The sequence below is a fragment of the Chelonoidis abingdonii genome, chromosome 3, assembly GCF_003597395.2.
Source record: "Chelonoidis abingdonii isolate Lonesome George chromosome 3, CheloAbing_2.0, whole genome shotgun sequence".
In the NCBI taxonomy this organism is placed as follows: domain Eukaryota; kingdom Metazoa; phylum Chordata; order Testudines; family Testudinidae; genus Chelonoidis; species Chelonoidis abingdonii.
Window position 1 is genome coordinate 139,718,940 of NC_133771.1, and position 20,913 is coordinate 139,739,852.

The window sequence follows — 20,913 nt, forward strand, 5'->3', positions numbered from 1 at the left end:
ATTATTTGTTATTTAACAAAGTCTCATTGATAATATATCAGTTTGCACATGCAAAAGCATTTTAATCAGATGAGTGAAGTCTGTATGCACAGGATCAAATTCAGACCTGGGTAAGCAGGAGGATTTCCAGTTATTTCACTGGGTTCTGCTTTCATCTCGTCTGAACTTGGCCAATAGATATCAGAGGTCAGCAAATACCTTCAGCATCTTTTCTTTCACATTTTCAAAATAACTGAATTAAAGTGGATCTAATTCAGTCTTTAATTATACTGATGCTACCTTATTTATCTCAATTTGCCAGATTAATCAGTAGCATGGCTCTGTATAGGATGAATTCGGCCAAACTGAGAAGAGAATTTGGCCCAGTATATTTTTCTCAAAATTATTCCTTATATATTTATTTATTACAACACAACCAATACAATTAGCTAAATTGATTCTACAGTCTGGTGTCATTTAAATGAACACACTAAAATTACTTAATTAAACTGTTAGAAACAAAATCAGGGATTCACAAACTATGGCATTTTATTTCAGAGGCCTTTGCTTACATTTGTACAATATATTACATAATTCTCCATTGTCTGCAGAACCTAATATATATTTTATAGTTTTTTTCTATAAGCTTTTCCTTCAATGTTTGTCAACAAATTTTTACAGTCTTGTACAAATCTGAATACTTTGAAACCATTTTCAATAAAATCAGTTACTGTAAGCACACACTACGAAGACTGAAAACGCTTTTCTTAGAAAAGTCGAATGTAAAGGATTCTGACACTCTAGCATCTACAAACAAAACCTTTTGAAATTACATGTTGTATTGCCAAAAAACAAAGAAAAACATGCCAGCCCCTTTTTCCCCCAGCCAAAAGAAGTACACAGAACTACAATTAAAACAGTAAAACAATCTGTACAATAAAGTACTGTGTATTAACAGTGCCAGGTATTAAATAGCTTGAATGAACACTTCCGCAATATACAAATGTCTTATAAAGATGTATAATTAACAGGAGAGAGCTTGGGATTCATACAACATAAAATCAATATGTGTGAAAACAATTTTGAGTTGGTTTTGGATTTTGTACAAGGCATTTTTTTTTTAAAAAATTATGTCTAACACTCAGCTAGCTATTTATATTAAAAACAACTATCCTTTTGTGAGTGTTCATATCAGCAACCACAAACTATATTAACACAGCTTTCTCCTTCTTGAAGTCCTCTCTGTTGCAGCTCGTAATAAAATAAGCATTACAAATGAAATATTTGTTGCTTTAAAGGGAAATGAAACATTTACAAGAAAACACAAAAATATAACTGTTATAATCCATTATGAATAAATATACACTTTAAACTGGCTAAATACAATCTTTATACATTGTTTAAGATTTAATACAGTTTGATAGCCATTTTCTTCCTTTTGTCATAATGTATTTTATCAAAATTAAAAAAAATACTGATTCATAGAAAAATGGCAAAGTACAGTAGTTCCATTCCAATTAATGGGTTATTACAACCCATAGTAACCTATTAGCCTAATTCAAACCTGTAAACATTAGTCAGTCTTTTTAAAAGAGAATCTTCATATTTGGTTATCAGGACTGATGTCAAACATCCTACTAACTGCAGGTTTTGAATTTAATACATGTGCTTGACTTATACAATTAAAGCCACTATGAGGTGACTCAGAAGTTAAAAAACAATTAGTTTGTACAAATGAAAATAGGTTCAATATTTGTCATAAATAAATGGAAAAATATCAAATGTTCCAGCTTTAACAAAATACCAGGGAATACATGTACAGTAAGCCTTAACACATCAATTAGGCCCATCCAGCAACTGTATGCTTACTGTACTGTCTCTACAGGCAGTGAACAGCCTCTCCATTTGCCACAGTGGAAGGCCTTCGAGTCACTAGACGTACAATTCCCAGACAAGTTGGAAACAATTATTGCTTGAGGAAAAGCAGTTTGTTGTACTTTTTCTTCATAAAAGTGCACTTAAGTGCAAAGTTAGCTTGTCAAGAAACAATTTTTAAATACAAAATAGTGCTTGTCTGAATTTTGTGCCACCGTGCAGTATAAAAAAAAGTGGCCCTCAGCAGCCATTAAGTGCAAAGTGCTTTGGCAAGTCCTGCTGTCACCTGCACTCAACTGACATCCCATTTTGTGATGAACTTGACATAGATGGTTCTGCTAAAGTTAACATAACTGCAGCTGTAATGGAACTGGAGGAAGGTGAGGAAGAAGAAGATGATGCAATAGCGGCACCTATGACAAAGAAAAACAAAAAGGTTTAAATAAATGTACTAAAATAAAATTAAAAAAAATACTTTGCATGTACGTTAGCAACCTCAAAGCAGATAACAAACATTAAAGGGACACCATGAACTTAAAATCTAGCTAGTAAAATAATAAAAAGAATTAAAAGTAGTTTAACCTGCTCCCAAGTGCCCCTGCCAATTTTTGTGATTTTTACCATCATGTTATAACAAGAGGAGTACAGATACGAAGCTAATTTTATTTCGTGGCTCTTGTCACATGCCATTAGTGTGGGATTAACAAAAGGTTCTAACCCTGTCATACAAGAAAGGTCAGTATCCACTGACTCCAACAACTACTACACAGTTTTTAATTAATAATTAATTATTTACAATTTCTTGTTGTTGTGTGAAAGACCAAGACAAACAAGGAAACTGACTGTATGGTCCATTATACAGTACTACATTAGTATAAATTACTATTACTATAAGGTGGGTACACAACTGGTTGAAAAACCATATTCAGGGAGTAGTTATCAATGGTTCACTGTTACACTGTGAGGATACATCTAGTTGAGTTCCTCCGGGGTCTCGCTCCTGGGCCTGGTACTATTCAATATTTTCATTAATGACTTGGATAGTGGAGTGGAGAAATGTGTTTATAAAATTTGTAGATGACACCATGGTGGGAGGCGTTACAAGCACTTTGGAGGACAGGATTAGAATTCAAAATGACCTTGAGAAGTTGGAGAACTGATCTGAATCAATAAGATGAAATTCAGTAATGACAAATGCAAAGTACTATACTTAGGAAGGAAAAATCAAACGCATAACTACAAAATGGGGAATAACTCGCTAGGCAATAGTCAGCGGCGTAGCCAGATTCTAACATCAGGGGGAGTGCACACATAAAAAAAAGGCACCATCTGACATATCAAATTACTAATTACATACTTTTAAATTAGTTATACATATTTATTTTCTACTTAAAATAAAAACATCAGAATGATCCAGCCACAGAAGCGTTTGCACAGCCGACATTTTGCAGGAGAACTTTAGATTATACTTGGCTATACTTTAGATTCTAGAAAGTAAATGACAATACAGTAGTTTATAATTGTCACAGGTTTAAAAAAAAATACTGGCCATTTTTTCCAGTTACTAATTTCATTTTAAAATCAATCAATGAAATGCACTTTATTTATAATAGCTCATAATACTAAAGTATGACCAAGTGGAACTGTTCTTAATGTCTTCTCTGAATACTGTGTGGGTGCCTCGGTTTCTGGCTGACACTCTGTCTCCTGGCAACTAATGTCTGGGGCCCTTCCCCACTGCAAGGAGATGCTAAAGGTGTGGGAGAATGAAAAGGTCAGGTGACCTCCTGGCCCAGGAAGGGAACTCAGCAGAGAAGGAGGGGCTGGAGGGGGTTTCAGTTTGGAGCTGGCTGGGGATGTGGAGTGAGGGCAGACGTGGGTGTCTGGCTCACTGCCCACCCTAGGATGGATCTGGCTGAGGGGTCCTGTTCCCTGTACCTACAAGCTCTGTTTTAGACCATGTTCCTGTCATCTAATAAACCTCTGTTTTACTGCCTGGCTAAGAGTCATGTCTGACTGCAAAGTGGGGGTGCAGGACCCTGTGGTTTCCCCAGGACCCTGTCTGGGCGGACTAGCTGTGGGAAGTGCACAGAGGGATAGAGGATCCTGAATGCTCCAAGGTCAGACTCAGAGGGTGAAACCGTGTAAGCTTCTTGTCCTTAAGACAGTCTGCTCCGAGAGAGGAGGCTCCCCAGAGTCTTGACTGACTTTGTGGGGAGCAGTTCCAGAGCATCTCCCGGGGACTCCATGACATAAAATCACCAAAAAGGCATGACAAATAAAAGTTTTATGAGAATTGGTGAGCAAAGATCTTGTAGCAGTTCGGGGTTGGACAAAGCAGTAATTTCCCTTAAAGTAGCTTTATTTAAAACAAAAGACATATCTATGACACAGGTTGGCAGTGTAACATTTTTGAAACACTGAGTACTGAAAGCTAGGGTTTTTAACCAATTTAAGCTGTTCACACACACTACACACACACGCACACACTACACACACACACAGAGACAGTGCTTAATTTGTGCAAGGGTTTGCCAAGGCTGAGTCCCAGCACGTGTAGGCTTGGACACTCATAGCCCTGGTATCTTTGGGCTTGCTGTGTCAGTTATGAAAGTAAAAAAATTGCTTGAGCCCTGGCACCTTTCATTACGAATTAAGCCCTGATCTAGCGACATTTACTATTCTTTTCAGAGCATCACCTTGTAGAGGCCTGAGAGTCTGTGAGAATCTCAGCTATCATTAACAACAACAAATACAAGATACTAGCCCTCATGGGAGGGGGACGAAGCTGGAAAATAGGAACTCTAAAAGCTCAAAAAACAGAAGGCAAATAAAAAGAACCCCAATTGTATTATATTTTAAAATCTCATGATTTTTAAGCCAATCTCAGGATATTTGGGGGCTTGCCTCATGATTTTTTGAGTGCTTGGCATTAGCACTAGTAAGGGAATCACTTGCTTTTCAAGGCCATCCAGGATATATCCTAATGAAAAATCGAGGACAAAGGTTATTGTTGGGAGACCTGGCACCATAAGATGTTGTGTGGCAAGTCACAGGCACTGCTCAGAAACCAGGAAAGGTGAAATCCTGCCCCTTCCCCTATTGAAGTCAAGGGTAAATCCCGCACTGATCAGCACAGACAGAGACAGGCTCCCCCCAAGCGCTGGAGCTGGTCAAACGCTTGATGGGCAGCAGTATCCTAATGCACCACCTCAGTGCAGGACATAGAGGCCCCAAAGGGTGCCTCTTAATACAGGCCAGGTGGCCTGGGGACAGAGTCAGCCCAGCTCCCCTCTCCGCTGACCTTCCTGCACCCCACCAGCCCCACGCGGATTGGAAACGAGCACTGCAGGAGTTGTTTCCAGCGGGGACAGGCTGGGGGAATGTGCTCGGGCAGCAGCAGGAAGGAGGCTGCGATGCAGGGTGGGGAGTGTGGTGTGTGCGAGGGCTGCAGGGACCTGAGCCGCCCCAGTTGTGGCTGAGTGTCGAAGCCCCACTAGGCGGAGGCTGCAGGGCAAGGAGGAGCAGGGCAGGCAGGCAGGCAGGGGGTGATCGTGCAGACGCTGCAGGGTGAGACCTTCAACAACTTGCAGCGGCAGCATGCTGCCTCCACGAGCCTGCTGCTCCTCAGCCCCCTCCCCTGCTGCGCTGGGGTAATGCGCTGCCGCCCCTTCCCCTCCTGGCAGAGCCCTCCCCTGCGTGGGTGGCATATGCAAAGTGGGGCTCAGCTTAGTGAGCTGGCCAGGTGGGGGCGGGTGGGAGCCTCCTCCTCCTCCCCGAGGAGCCCGGCAACCAGGCGACGCTGCCTGCAGCCCCAGAGTGAGCGACTTAGCCGGGCTGGGGATGCAGGGGGGCGGTGCAGGGCCGAGAGCCAGCCGGTGGCTGCACGCAAAACCCGGCTCCGGACTCTGAGTCCGGAGTCCAGTGCTGGCTGCGCAGAAAGGTGCCACTTTTGGTGAATGTGCGCAGGGGGAGTAGCCGCACCTCCTGCTCCTCCCTGCAGCTATGCTACTGGTAGTAGTACTGCTGAAAAGGATCTGGGAGTTATAGTGGATCAAAATTTTAACATGAGCTAAGAACATGATGAAGCTGTGAAAAAGGCTAATATCATTCTTGAGTGTATTAAGAGGAAAGTCACATGTAAGACACAGGAGACAATTGTCCCACTCTACTTGGCACTGGGGAGGCCTCAGTTGGAGTACTCTGTCCAGTTTTGGAGGCTACAGTTTAAGAAAGGTGTGGGCAAACTGGAGAGAGGGGAGCAACAAAAATGATAAAAGGTTTAGAAAAGCTGAGCTATCAGGAAGGTTAAAATAAGTGGGCATGTTTAGTCTTAAGAAAAGAAGACTTGAGGAGGCACCTGATAAGTCTTCAGATATGTTATCGGGTGTACCAAGAGGACTGTAATCAATTGTTCTCTATGTCCACTGAAGGTAGAACAAGAAATAATCTGCTGCAAGGGACATTTAGGTTAGATATTAGGAAAACTTTGTCTCTATAAAGATAATCAAGATCTGGATTAACTTCCCAGCAGAGGTTATATAATCTCCATCACCGGAGATTTTTAAAAATACGTCAATCAAACACCTGTCAGAGATGGTCTAGGTATACTTAGTCCTGCCTCAGTGCTGGGGGATGGACAAGATAACCTACCCCTGTTGCTTCCAGCTTTACATTTCTATGACTTCATTGTGCTGTCAAACATACAAAGTGAACAAATGAAGAACAGAGAAAAATACTATTTCTCTCCAATATCTTTCAGCAGTAATAATAGATACTATTTACAACAACAGTAGGTATAACATTTTCAGAGAGAAGTGTGACTTAAGATGGTGTTCCTTTAAAAGTAATTCATTAAGTAATGCCTCTGAGGCTAATGAAGAGCTAATATTTTATAATTTATCATGGAATTGATAAATGATTTTATAGTAAATTATGATACTTATTTGTAAAGAAAATCAAGATAGTAATATTGAATTTTGCATCATTTATTAGAAAAAGTTAGTTTTATAATTCTTCAAAAAATGTAGATCCTCTTAGATAATAAAATAGAATACATCTCTCTGAAAATGTAATGTTCATATGCAGTGCTGTTGACTAAAAATGTTGGATGTCTGAATTGTATTTTTGTGGGATCATTTTTATTTGAATTTTTGAAGAATTTCTAGATATCTATACAAACATTTTGCTGTCAGCTTTACAAATGTTATTAATGTGAATACCAGCCCAAGACATTGCATGAATTTGCCATACTTCTCAGATGGCTGCACTGAAATCACGAGAAAGTGTCATGTGGCATTGTCAGGTAGTTTAAGTGCAAACATTTAGGCTTTGTATTTTAAATGATTATATAAACCTAATATTAAATAGAAATGTTTTCATGAATTCCAGTGAAAACCACTTTGCACATAAAAGTTCCCCTAGTTTTTATAACACAAACACAGCAATCCTGTGCTAGTATAGGAAATAGAAACAGATGAACTTTATTAGGTTTTCACTATCTGAACAAGGTGCAAAACAGTAAGAAAGTCAGTATAAATGGTGAAAAGTACATTAGATAATTAAAACTGAAATTAAAAAAAACCCAAACTAATCTGTCATTGTTTAAAAAAAGTCCATTCTGGTAAAGCAGGTAAGCAAGTGTTTAACTTTAAGCACGAGTCAATGTGACTATTTATGTGGTTAAATTTAAGCCCCTGCCTAAATGCTTTGTTGGAGTCGGGCCAAAGATGGAAATTTGTTTTTCGAAACATATATGATTTTTTAACCTGACAGTATTCTTTAAAAAAAATAAAGGCTCCATTAGTAGTGAAACAAAGGGAACTCGTATCATGGTTTCTATTGTTGGCATCTATTAAAATGATAAACATACTTGTATGGTAAGCTGGAAAAGCAATTTTTCATGAAGAGTTACCCAACATTTATGGCAACATAAATGTTACACATGTTACAAAGATCAATCCAAGAAAAACATTCTTTTGGACTTTTAATTTAACTTGTTGGAAATTAACAGGTATATGCATTTGAAGTTTTTGGCAGATATCTAAGGATCAAATTCTTCAGCTACAATGGGTAATCCCACTGCATGGCTCTAACAGAGGACAGAATTTAACCTCAAGTACTTACTTTCCCGTTCCTTTTTCTTCAAGCGCTTTCTTCTTCGGTCAATGGAAGCTACCTCAGATTTTAAGGACAGGTAGTGTTTCCTGATTTCTTGCAGTTTTTCTTGTAGGATTGTTATGCGCTCTGCACTTGTCAGATTTTCCAGGTCAGCTGTGAGTTAAATAACACCTTAGTTAATTATTAATATAGAACTGATCTTTCCATAAAACTTTCTAGTTGTAAATTTTTGGGAGATGTTCAGATTCTATGGGTAGGGTATCGGAAAAGTATCTAGAGGACAAAGCAGCTAAAAACCACAGCAACTTTAGTTGCCATCTATCACCATAGAGAGACAAGGTGGGTAAGGTCATATACTTTCTTCTTCAGCTCTGTGTAGCTTGAAAGCTTGTCTCTTTCACCAACAGAAATTGGTCCACTAAAAGATATTATATCATCCATCTTATGTCTCTAATATCTTGGAACCACATTGCTACAAAACCGCAAAGATCTGTCAGTACAGATTTTCTCCTCAAACACCACGAGTGGCAGACAGGCAAATATTTTTGAGGGGGCAGGGGAACAAATAAGGTTTATTGTTTTATCCTTATGAAGATTAATAAGAATTTTTCCAATATTAAATATCAATAACTGAATCCTTAGATGGGCACAAATGAGGTCAAAAACAGATTAAAGTCTGTGGGCATGAGTCTCAACTTGCGACAAGCAGAACTCTGTCAAAGAGAGCAGCATGGTCATCAGGGAGCCAGTCAGTTATGGCTTCATGATTCTGTACTACAGTCTGTGCTGGCTCCAGTGTGAATTAGAGCATACTAGAGGCTGCTTTAAGTGAGGGACCATACAATAACTGAGGATCAGTGTAGCATAACAGAGCTCTTCCTCCTTCCCTATCTACTCCTGATATGCCTCTACTTCCCCAGGCATTTTATGTTGGGATATCAGTAGGAACAGGCACCAGCTCTGATGGTTTTACTCTCACTGAGAGTTCTCCTCTGCCAGGAAAATACACAGCTGACCAGTTATGGTTAAAATTCAATATCTTTGTGCCACCCGCGGTGCAAAAAAGAACAGATCTTACCCTGTGCAGGAGGGTAGGGAAGAAGGGAATAAAAAAAGCACCCTTATGGGAGCTGTGTGGGAAATCTGCACATCTCATTTGAGCAGACTGGTGAGTGGGGTTTGGGTAGAGCAGGGGCATGACTGCACAGCGCAGAACCACATAGTTACAAACTTCTGAAAGAGAACAGAAAGCTATGTCTACTATTTTCCATCAGCAGCAGAAGTGGAATGTGACCCTGGTGTGATGAAGGACTTATTTTTAATCATGTTTCTTACAGTAGGGCCCAAGGACCAACCAAGAATGGGATCCCATTGTGCTAGGCACTATACTCACACAAAGTTGCAATGGATCTTGCTGTAAGCTTTGAGATGGGTGTGTGGATTCTGTCCTCTCAATTTCTTCACAATTTCAGCAAGCAAATTTCCTTTACTCTGGAGCTTCACTCACAGATTTAGCATTGGGCTCCAGGGTTTAGAGTCAGATCCTCTGTACTCACAGATTTAGGATTGGGCTCCAAGGGTTTAGAGTCAGATCCTCTGGTCCTTAAAATGACTTAAGATGGCAAGTGAAGAATTACCTGTGTGTAGGTGAATTCTCTGCTCCTTTTTTATTCATGTATGCTTGTGGGAGAGGAGAGGATCATGGAGGGTTTTAAGACCGAGACTTAATTATCAGGACTTTTAAAATCAACACCTGGCTCTGAATTGTCCAAAGTTACATTCTAACTTGACCAGTGGAGCCCTTGAAATGGATGTAAAAGCCATATAAAGGTATACAAATGAGATCTTATCACCAAGAAGAGGAAAGTCTTGACAGCTACTTCAGGGTGTGCAGAAAGGCAGTGCCCTTCTATAAAGTTGAAGACATGAAGCCTGAGGGACCTGAATTGGAAGTTGATTTAAAGGCTCCTCATTTCCCAGTTCTATTTTTTAGGAACATAAGGGGGGGTGAGGGGGGGATTGGCAGAAAAGTCAGAAAGGAGTGAGCACAATTTTAAGCTGCCCTCTTCTCCTATCCCCCTTAGCCCCGCTACGCTTTCAGCAGTAGCTTGTAGCCCAACAGCCACTTCTAGTTCTCACTTTACAACAAAAACCTAAAGTCTGAGTTTACAATAGAAACAGAGCTGAAAATGGCTGTTGGGCTACAAGCTACTGCTGAAAGGGAAGCTGGACTTATGGAGGACAGAATGAGGGAAAAAGGGTCTTAAATATGTTTGTTACATTAAAGAAGAGGTGTTGAAGCCTTTCCCTATGTATTTTCTGTTGCCCTCCTTTTTTCTCCAGTGGAAGGATAGTACTGCATTAACTGCTTCCTTCCCAAATTGTTTTCTAAAAAAAGGATTATTTAAAAAAAAAGTTAAAATGAAGTCACTCTCTAGCACCAGTAAGGCACTGCAGGGTCTGCATTAATCAGCTATTGATGAATTTTTCATGTGGATTAAAGCACATTCACTCCAACTTCATGCCTCACAACACACCGAAGTTATCCAAGAGCAGCTGACCAATAAACAAAATGGAGAAGTTTATTGCTATAACAGGATATAAATCTGTTCTCGTTCCAGTTTTGCCAAGGTAAAATGGAACACAAAGAAACCTGACTGACTACCAAATCTGGGAAACTTCTGAGTGATCATCAAAGGGGGTGGGGGAGGGGGAAGATACACAAGTCAGCTTAAACATAAGAAGTATGAAATTCACACCAGTACTGGGCAGTTTGCCCAAAAACCTAAGAATGACTTTAAACCCTATGTGTAAAAAAATAAGTGGTATATAAGGAAGTTCACAGGATTAAAAGTTAATCTTAGAGAAAGATAACTCTTTCAGTAACGTTAGGACTGAAAGTAATTCTGAAAGAAAATACTTTAGTATTTTATTTACTATTTCTTACTACAGGAACAAACTAGATCTAGTTTCAAAAAAGGCACTTACATATTTGAAAACTCCATTTATAAACTTTAGGCAAACGATTATTCTGTTCCTTGAGATCAGATTCCTTCTCTCCGTTTTTCCCACATTTTCCTGGAGATTGTGTTCTTGCAGGTGATTTGGTATGGTGAGACTTCATTCCAGTGGAAACTGATTTTGCTGGCTGAGACTTGGTCATACTTTCACCAGCAGAAAGTTCTTCACTATCACTGCTGTTTGCTGAAGAAACAAAAAAATACACAATATAGGTTTATTTTATTAATCAAACCACTAACTCCTCAAGTGCTGGTTCCAAATATCAGAAAAGGGGTTATACCTCTTTTTCAATATAGAAAAGGTAAAATGCATCCCCGGTGAAGAGAGGGAGGTACCGAGTGGGCAGTAGGATCTGAATTGCAACCCATTGTGTGTTGTCTATAGAGATGGTGCTTGCTTATTTTTATATAGAAATACTGATTTGTAAGTAGGCCCAAAAATCTAGGTTTGAAAATTGTCAAGCGAGGCCTGGTAAAATATGAATAAAATTAATCAAGACAATTTGGAAGCAAGCTGAAGGTAAGTTAGGACACAACCCCAAGTCATATTGTAAATATGTTTGGTCCTAGCTGGTTTCTACAAGTGTTTTAAATAGTGTTAATGTTTTGGAAAATGCTATTTATATTAATAGATACTGCTATGACATTTATGCAGATATTAATTAATTAATTATGGTAAAAAAGTAAATTTAATGTTAATTAATTAACAAACATTATTATAAATGATTATAAAAAGGGTAGCACACTAATTTTAGATTAGGTACATCCATCTACCACCAAGGTACCGTTAGAGAAAGGATTATGCCCATTCTTGTCATTTAGGTATTGTGCACCCCATAATGCATCGTTTCCTCTTTGAATGTCAGTATAAATGCAGTATAGATTATCTTGTAATGCAGGGGTGGGCAAACTTTTTGGCCCGAGGGCCACATCTGGGGGGCAAATTGCATGCAGGGCCCTGAATGTAGGGTTGGGGCAGGGGTTTGGGGTGCAGGGAGAGTGGGTGCAGTGTGCAGGAAGGGGCTCAGGGCAAGAGGTAGGGAGAGAGTGTATGAGGAGACTCAGTGAAGTGGGTTGGGGTGCAGGAGGGGATGCGGAGTACAGAAGGGGGCTCAGGGCAGGGGGTTGGGTTGGGGCTTAGGGCAGGGGGCTGGGGTGCGAGGTGCAGCAGTGGATTGGCATGCTGGCAGACTGCAGGCAGGGGGCTCAGGGCAGAGAGTGTGGGGTACAGGAGGAGTTTGGCTCCGGCCTGGTGCCGCTTACCTGGAGCAGCTCCAAGGTGGCAGCGGCACACACCAGGGCCAGGGCAGGCTCCCTGCCTGCCCTGGCTCCATGCCGCTTCCAGAAGCAGCCAGCACCCTGTCCCTGCAGCTCCTAGGGGAGGGGGAACAGAGGGCTCCGTGTGCTGCCCTCGCCTGTGGGTACCGTCTCTGAAGCTCCCATTGGCCGCGGCTCCCCATTCCCGGACAATGGTAGCTGTGTGGGGTGGTGCCTGCAGGCGAGGCAGCACACGGAGCCCTCTGCTCCCCTTCCCCTGGGGCCACAGGGACATGGTGCCGGCTGCTTCTGGGAGTGGTGCCACAGGGGTGGGAATCCTGTGGGCTGGATCCAAAGCCCTGACGGTCCAGATCCGGCTCGCGGGCCATAGTTTGCACACCCCACTGTAATGCCTGTTTGCTTAAATATTTTATATTAAATAAAGTTTTTAATTTTATCACTTACTGAGTCATTCACAGTCCTCCACTAAATTAAATTATCTGTAACTGCTCTTCAGGCTCAAACCGTAAAGGATTCAGTTTGGCTTTATTTGTTTTTTTTAAATTACTAAGGGGGAACATATAAATCTAAGGTTACACATGACCTGCCCTTAAGGTAAGTAAATGGGTAGGTAGTAGGGTATGTGTGAAAAAATAAAAGTCAAACTTCTCCCGCTGAAAGTCTTGCACAAAAACTGTCTACTTGGGACTTGTGTAGGGAAGAGTGAATTTCACCTCAGAATTGTTCAGCCAACATCACAAACTAAATATTTTAGAGCACATTCAGTAAAGATGTAGCCTCATTTAGAGGATAATGCAGAGCAAATGTCTAGTTTCATAGTGCAGGCAGGAAAATGATCTATATATTCATTAATTAACATCTACTTATGAGGACATCCTGATGTTGCCTCTTCATTTTTTATTTGGTTTACTTTAAAAGTCAGATGTACTTGTGAAGTGTTCCAATATGCAGCAAATAGTTTAGGTGGATGAATACAGGTCCTGTGTAATTACACTGGTGGTACAGTGCAAATAATAAAAGCACCTCTAAATTATGTGAAATTGTGTGAAAACTGATCTTGCATAGTATGTTAGTTCACTTTGCATAGTGTTCCTATTCCCCTCCTTAAAATGTATATATTTCTATACCCCAAAATATTTTCTTTCCTTCCCTCTTTGACAAAAACAGGCCCTGTAAAGTGCCACGTGCTTGCAAGTCCCACTGAATTCAATGGGAGCTGAAGGCTTTGAGCACCTTATAGGATCAGTCTGAGAAACAGCATAGCAAGAAATTTTAAATACTCTTGCACTCAGCGAAAACAGCTTCATCATTTTAACATTTATTATGAATTCTCTACTTAGCACATTTTTCTAAAATGTTATCTTTATAGAAACACTTCCTTCACTTGTCATTCAAATACAAGATGTTCTCTAAGTCTAGGTTTCATTTTGCACCAAGTTGCTATACTTACTAGTTTTGCTCTTCTTTTTGTTGTTCACCACTGATGTTTTGTGGCTTCTTTTCTGCTTTTTTGAGGAACCGCCTCCTCCCTGAGCATCTTTAAGTCTTTTTTGACCTGTACAGACTCCAATTTTAACAAATCATTAAATTCTTGGTGAAAACACTATACAACTTTGTATTTTAGGTGTTAAGGCATATTTATCTATATTAAAGCCTCAGGCAGATCCTCTGAGATTTAAGTTTACAGACAATCGTGACTTTTCTTCTCAGCTGCCATTAGCAGGATTTAATTATTTTATGTGTAAACAACAGTAACTGATACTGGGGGTGGGCGAGAAGCAAAGTTTGCTAATAAAAGAGAAAATGTGTTAGATGTTTGCAAGTAACTAATAGGTCATATGATTCAATATAATTTTTCCTGACACACATGGACATTTTGGTGTTCAAGAACTGCAAATTAAACAGGCATTTGTTCAGATGACAAATTTATCAAGATTCATTAAAAGTGAAAGAATCTGAAAAGACCTCCACTTCTCTTTGATAATAATACAGATTTTAAAGAACCAACAGTACCAACAATATTATCAGAGTGCATTCATAGAACATGTAAGACACCAATCAACAGTATCAGGTTGGGGTTTTTTTGGTTGTTTTGTTTTTTTTCAGATGAGATGGGGTAAGTATGAACTCTAAAATTTAGGAATCCCTCTGGCTGGTGAATCAGAAGCATCCAGCAATATCATAATAAAGTAAGATCCCACCATCCTATGAATAAAGTCCATTAACATATGTCAACCATTCTCTTTTCTTTTATAGTAAAATAAATAAATAAATAAATAAAACAAAACCACTTAGAAACTCTTTCTCAGTGTAATGAGACATGGACAGCATGTTACAGCTTAATTTCAAGAAAAAAAAATAAAGCCATGATGCATTAAACCTGCTTGAATGGTTTTCTGTGGAAATGAAAGTGTTTTGAAGTCTAGCAGACAATTCTGAAGTACCAACAGCCTTTCATTTTGCCTTTTCCCCACACCTCTCTGCTTCTCAGATTTAAAAAGTGAAAGTGAAAAATACTGGTATTTATGGCCGTAGGGAATAAAACTAGAGGAGGAAGGGAAAACTGAAATAGATTCTAGGACATCTGGTTTAAAAAAAAAAAAACCAACGGGAACTGTAAAGACTCAGAAACTGCCTGATTTACAGATACCATGGGCTCCTGTAGCAAAATCATTTTAAAATTAAGAAAAAGACGGTTACTCACCTTCGTAACTGTTGTTCTTCAAGATGTGTTGCTCATATCCATTCCAATTAGCTGTGCGTCCTTCTGCATGCATGATTGTCGGAAGGTTTTTACCCTAGCAACACTCGGTGGGTCGACTGAGGTGCCCACTGGAGTGGCGCCCTTATGGTGCCAGATATATGCCCCTGGCAACCCAGCGCCCCCTCAGTTTCTTCTTCCTGGCTACTCCGAAAGAGGGGAAGGAGGGCGGGTTTGGAATGGATATGAACACCACATCTCGAAGAACAACAGTTACAAAGGTGAGTAACTATCTTTTCTTCTTCGAGTGCTTGCTCATATCGATTCCAACTGAGTGACTCCCAAGCCTTACCTAGGTGGTGGGGTCGGAGTGAGATGTCGCGGAGTGAAGGACTGCTGAACCAAATGCTGCATCACCCCTGGACTGCTCCACTATTGCATAGTGGGAAGCGAAGGTATGTACTGATGACCAAGTTCCTGGCCTACAGATCTCCTGTATGGGCACATGAGCCAGGAAGCCAGAGGACAAAGCTTGAGCCCTAGTAGAGTGGGCAGTAAGGTGAACGGGGAACTCATAAGCCTGGATAGGACCAGGCTGAGGTCCCATGTAGGGGTCAGATGCTGAATTTGTGGGTACAGACATTCCAATCCCTTGAGGAACCTGCTGAGCATGGGATTGGAGAAAACTGAGCACCCGTTTTCGCCCAGGTGGAAGGCTGAAATTGCTGCTAGGTGTACTCTAATGGATGAAACTGCTAGGTCTTGCTGTTTCAAGGACAAGAGATAATCTAGGATGGTAGGTACTGGGACCTCCAGAGGGGCAGTATTGCTCAGGGCACACCAGCAGGAGAAACGCTTCCACTCGGCCAGATATCTGGACCTAGTAGAGGGCTTTCTACTACCCAAGAGTACGTGCTGCACTGAGCGGGAACAATGCAACTCAGATTGAGTTAGCCATGCAGCATCCATGCTGTGAGATGGAGGGGTTGCAGGTCTGGATGACGCAGTCGGCCGTGCTCCTGAGTGATCAGGTCCGGCCACAATGGGAGTGGAATTGGTGTGGTCACCGATAGATCGAGGAGAGTGGTGTACCAATGTTGCCTGGGTGATCAAGATTAAGCGGGCCTTGTCTCTTTCCAATTTGAGAAGGACCTTGTGGACCAGTGGGAATGGAGGAAAGGCCTAGAGCAGATGGTCTTTCCACGGCATCAGGAAGGCATCCGATAGGGAGCCCGAGGAGCACCCCTGGAGAGAGCAGAACACCTGGCACTTCCGATTTTTGCAAGAGGCGAAAAGGTCTATGTGGGGAAACCCTCACTTCTGGAAAACAGAATGGATAATGTCCAGCCGAATCGACCACTCGTGAGCCAGGAAGGACCTGCTGAGGCAATCTACAAAGGTGTTTTGGACTCCCGGGAGAAACGACGCCACCAGGTCAATCGAGTGGGCTCTGCAGAATTCCCACAGGCGAATGGCTTCCTGACAGAGGGGAGACAATTGTGCTCCCTCTTGCCTGTTGATGTAAAACATGGCCGTTGCGTTGTCTGTCAAGACTGCGACACAATGGCCCTGAAGTGTTTGCAGAACACATGACACGCCAGGCGTACTGCTTTCAGTTCCCGTATGTTGATGTGCAGGGTTACTTCTTGTGTGGACCAAAGGCCCCGTGTGCGAAGATCTGCAAGGTGAGCACCCCAGCCCAGAGATGATGCATCCGTGATTAGGACTAGGGAGGGATGTGGGGCATGCAATGGCATCCTCCCACATACGAAGTTGGGGTTCAGCCACCAAGCCAGGGAGGTTAAGACTTCCGTCGGTACCATGAGCACCGTGTCTAGATTGTCTCAGCCTGGATGGTAGACTGATGAGAGCCAGGCCTGAAGTGGATGGAGGCGTAATCTAGCATGTCTGGTCACAAAGGTGCAAGACGTCATGTGTCCCAGTAGACCGAGGTATGTGCGTGCTGTTGAGGTCGGGAAGCTTCGGAGGCCATGCATAATGCTCGCCATGGACTGGAAGAGGGCATGTGGTAGGCACGCCTGCGCAACATTTGAATCCAAGACTGCTCCGATGAAGTCTATTCTTTGGGTCGGCTGCAAAGTGGACTTTTTGACACTGAGCAGCAGACTCAGCTGTCTGAACAAGTTCATGGTGAACTGAACATGGGATTGCACCTGGAGCTCGGATCGACCCCGAATAGTCTTTCGAGTACGTCGAGGTACGGAAACACTTGGATCCGATGTAGACGAAGCAAGGCAGCTAAGACAGCCATATACTTCAAAAACACTCTTGGTGCGGTGGATAGGCCGAAGGGGAGGACAGTAAACTGGAAGTGTCGTTGACTGACCACAAAGCAAAGGAAGCACCTGTGAGGCGGGTAGATCGCTATGTGGAAGTATGCGTCCCTCGTGTCAAGGGCAGCGTACCAATCTCCAGGATCCAGGGAAGGGATAATGGTCCCCAGGGAAACTATGCAGAACTTCAACTTTACCATAAATTTGTTGAGTCCGTGCAAGTCCAGAATGGGCCGTAGGCCCACCCCCTGCTTTGCCTTGGGAATTAGGAAGTAGCAGGAGTAAAACCTCCTGCCCCTCAGATCCCTTGGAACCTCCTCCATAGCGCCGATAGTTAGGAGCGTCTGCACCTCCTGTAGAAGGAGTTGCTCGTGAGAGGAGTCCTTGAAGAGGGACGGGGAGGAAGGGTAGGAAGGGCGGGACAAAGCAAATTGAAGTTGATATCCACTTTCCACTGTGAGTAGGATCCAGAGGTCTGACGTTATGCGGGACCACACAGGGAGGAAATAGGAGAGGCGGTTGGTGAAAGGTGGGGAAGGATCCTGTAACGAGACTGGTGCTCCACCCTCGGGCGCACCTTCAAAAGTTTTGTTTGGGCCCCGCCGATGGTTTGGAGAGGCCCTGGTTCTGGCCTGTCTGAGGACCAGATTGCCTCCTCCTACCACCGCGGCCTTGTCTTCTAGAAAAGTTGTCTCGGCTGGGGGTTAGGGTAGGTGCACTGCGGTTGGGGTTGGAAGACCCTACGTTGCGTCACCGGGGTATGCATGACCAATGACAGCATGATGGCCCGGTTATCCTTCAGACTCTGGAGTCTGGAGTCAGTTTTGTCTGAAAATAACCCCTGGCCAACAAAGGGCAGGTCCTGAATTGTTTGTTGCAGCTCCAGTAGAAGACTGGACACCTGCAGCCACGAGATAAGGCGCATAGCTACGCTCGAGGCTAGAGTCCTAGCCGCCGAGTCTGCCGCATCTATCGAAGCCTGGAAGGATGTCCTGGCTACTTTCTTGTCCCTCTCTAGCAAGGCCCCGAACTCCTCCCTGGATTCCTGAGGAACTAGCTCTTTGAACTTCCCCATTGAGTTCCAGGTATTATAATTATAACGGCTCAAGAGAGCCTGCTGCTTAGCCACTCTGAGTTGTAGGACACCAGTTGAATAGATCGTGTGCCCGAATAAATCCAGGTGTCTAGCGTCCTTGGATTTAGGAGCGTGAGCTTGTTGACCACGTCTTTCTCTCTCATTAACGGACTGTACAATGAGGGAGTACAGTTGGGGGTGAATGTACAAGTACTCATAGTTTTTGGAGGGGACCAAGTACTTCCTCTCCACTCCCTTGGCAGTGGGAGGAACAGACACCGGAGACTGCCAGATTGTATTGGCATTAGCCTGGATGGTCCGGATGAACGGCAAGGCTATACGTGTGGGGGCATTGGCAGAGAAAACGTCCACCACCAGATCCTCGACCTCCTCCACCTCGAGGTTCATGTTTTCTGCCATCTATGAAGCAAGTCTTGGAGTGCATGGAGGTCTACAGGTGATGGGCCAGAGGAGTACGTGCCTGCCACCGCCTCGTCAGGGGAGGATGAGGAGGATATGCCTGGGACTAATGGGTCCTGGGGCAAGTCCTGCTGGGGGGAGGAGGCAGGGTGTCCGGCTGCCCTAGGTCCTCCATGCTAGGAGCATGGGCCTGAGCTGAGGGCAGGGCCATCGCCTCCGAGACGGGGGGGAAGGGAGGGGCGACTGACAATGGCCTCTGGGACCCGAGGTTCTGAGTGGGCGGAACAAGAAGCTCCCGATGGGACACCTTGGGCCTGATGGTATGCCCAAGGGGTCCAAAAGGACCATTGTGTGGGTCCCTGCTCCTCGTTGTGCCATTGGCTAGTGCCATCCGTGTCTTGGTCATGGACGTGGTAGCCACTTTCCGTTTGGGACGACCTCGAGTTGGGGCGGGAAGGCCAAGGTGGAGCAGATTGCTCATGCTGGATTGCACTGTTATGCATTGTTGGCCTGCGTCACAGGAATGGAGATCGGGGCCATGGACTCGAGCGGTACCATGATCTGGACCAGGATCGACGGTCGTATTGGTGCCGGGAGGTAGATCTGGACCTCGATGAAGATCTACGGGTGGAGCGGCGCCGGGATCGGTACCGGGAGCTGGACTGGTACCGACCATATCGGGAAGGAGATCTTCTTGAGGCGGAGCGGTGCTGCAAGTATAACTGGCGCTGAGATGGTGATCAGTGCCAGGACTGCGAGTGGTGCCATGGAGGAGACCAGCGCCTGGATCAGGACCGTGATGGTCCTGGCTCAGTGAGTGCAATCAGGTCGCAAGCAGTGGAGAAAGTCTCTGGGGTGGAAGATAGGCCAAGCTTGAACCACGGTGTGCACCAGGGAGCTTATGTGCACTGGACTCAACGGCGCTTACAGCGCTGGAATTGATGGTGCCGGAGATGGACCCTTGGCGGGGTGGTCCGGCACGGGTCGCTGCTCCAAGGGGGTCACAGGCAGTGCCGGCAACTGTACAGGAGCGGAAGGTTGCTTGTGCTGCTTCCTGGCTCGCGGAGACAGTGAGCGGTGCTGCACTGGTAATGGTGCCGGAGACGTCCAGTGTCGGGGGTCTTTGCTGATGTCAAGTCGATCCGGTGCTAGAGGCACACTTCAGACTGACGGCGCTGGGTCTCTGCATGGGGCAGAGAGCATCGGGCTAAGTGCCGCTTCCATGAGGAGCTGCTTCAAACAAAAGTCCCGCTCCAAGGCTTGAATGCCTTACAAATGCGGCACTTATCTGATTGATGGGATTCCCCCAGCCACTTCAGACAGGAGTCGTGGGGGTCTCCCGTAGGCATCGGCTTGAGGCAGGCTGAGCAGGGTTCGAAGCCTGGAGACCCAGGCATGGGCCCGATACTGGAAAGGAGGGAAGGGGAGAAACCCCTTACCTCCAATTACTATATACACTAACTGCAAAAACTACTATTAACTACAACTAGAAACTACTAACAACTACACTATAACAACTATTTACAGCTATAAATGAGCAAACAGCTAGGGAAGTGGAGATCAGCTATGCCACGCTCCACAGTTCCAACGACCATCACGGGTGCTAAGAAGGAACTGAGGGGGCGCTAGGTCGGCAGGAGCATATATCCGGTGCCATAAGGGCGCCACTCCAGGGGGAGGGGATACCCTTGTGGACCAAAGAATTGACCCGAGGAGGAAAAGCGGAGTTGAAACTAGCCTAACGGGTGATGCTGGTGGTAGAAGGTCTGTGCACGACGGGGGAAAGAATGTCACTGACGACAAACGTCAAAAATTAAAATGTCTGTACACTAATGCGAGGAGCCTAGGGAACAAGATGGAAGAACTGGAGCTACTGGTGCAGGAAGTGAAACCGGATATTATAGGGATAACAGAAACCTGGTGGAATAGTACTCATGACTGGAGTACGGGTATTGAAGGCTATGTGCTGTTTAGAAAAGACAGGAAGAAAGGCAAAGGTGGTGGAGTAGCCTTGTACATCAATGATGGGGTGAACTGTAATGAAATAAGAAGTGATGGAATAGATAAGACGGAGTCTGTCTGGGTAAAAATCACGCTGGGTAAAAAAGCTACTAGAGCTTCCCCTGAGATAGTGCTTGGGGTGTGCTACAG

The 20,913-nt window shown here is 43.8% G+C and overlaps 1 protein-coding gene across 3 annotated transcripts in view; it reads right to left on the reverse strand.

Moving 5' to 3' along the window:
- Positions 1–503: 503 nt before the first annotated feature.
- Positions 504–20,913, reverse strand: part of ARID4B (AT-rich interaction domain 4B) — a 189,393-nt gene continuing 168,983 nt past the window's right edge. For all 3 annotated transcript variants that reach the window (XM_075064167.1, XM_075064164.1, XM_075064166.1), the window contains 4 exons: positions 13,723–13,836; positions 10,963–11,178; positions 7,981–8,127; positions 504–2,267 (listed from right to left, as the gene is read on the reverse strand). In XM_075064167.1, coding sequence (XP_074920268.1) covers positions 2,137–2,267; positions 7,981–8,127; positions 10,963–11,178; positions 13,723–13,836 — 608 coding nt within the window. In that variant the 3' untranslated portion in view covers positions 504–2,136. The remainder of the gene's footprint in view (positions 2,268–7,980; positions 8,128–10,962; positions 11,179–13,722; positions 13,837–20,913) is intronic.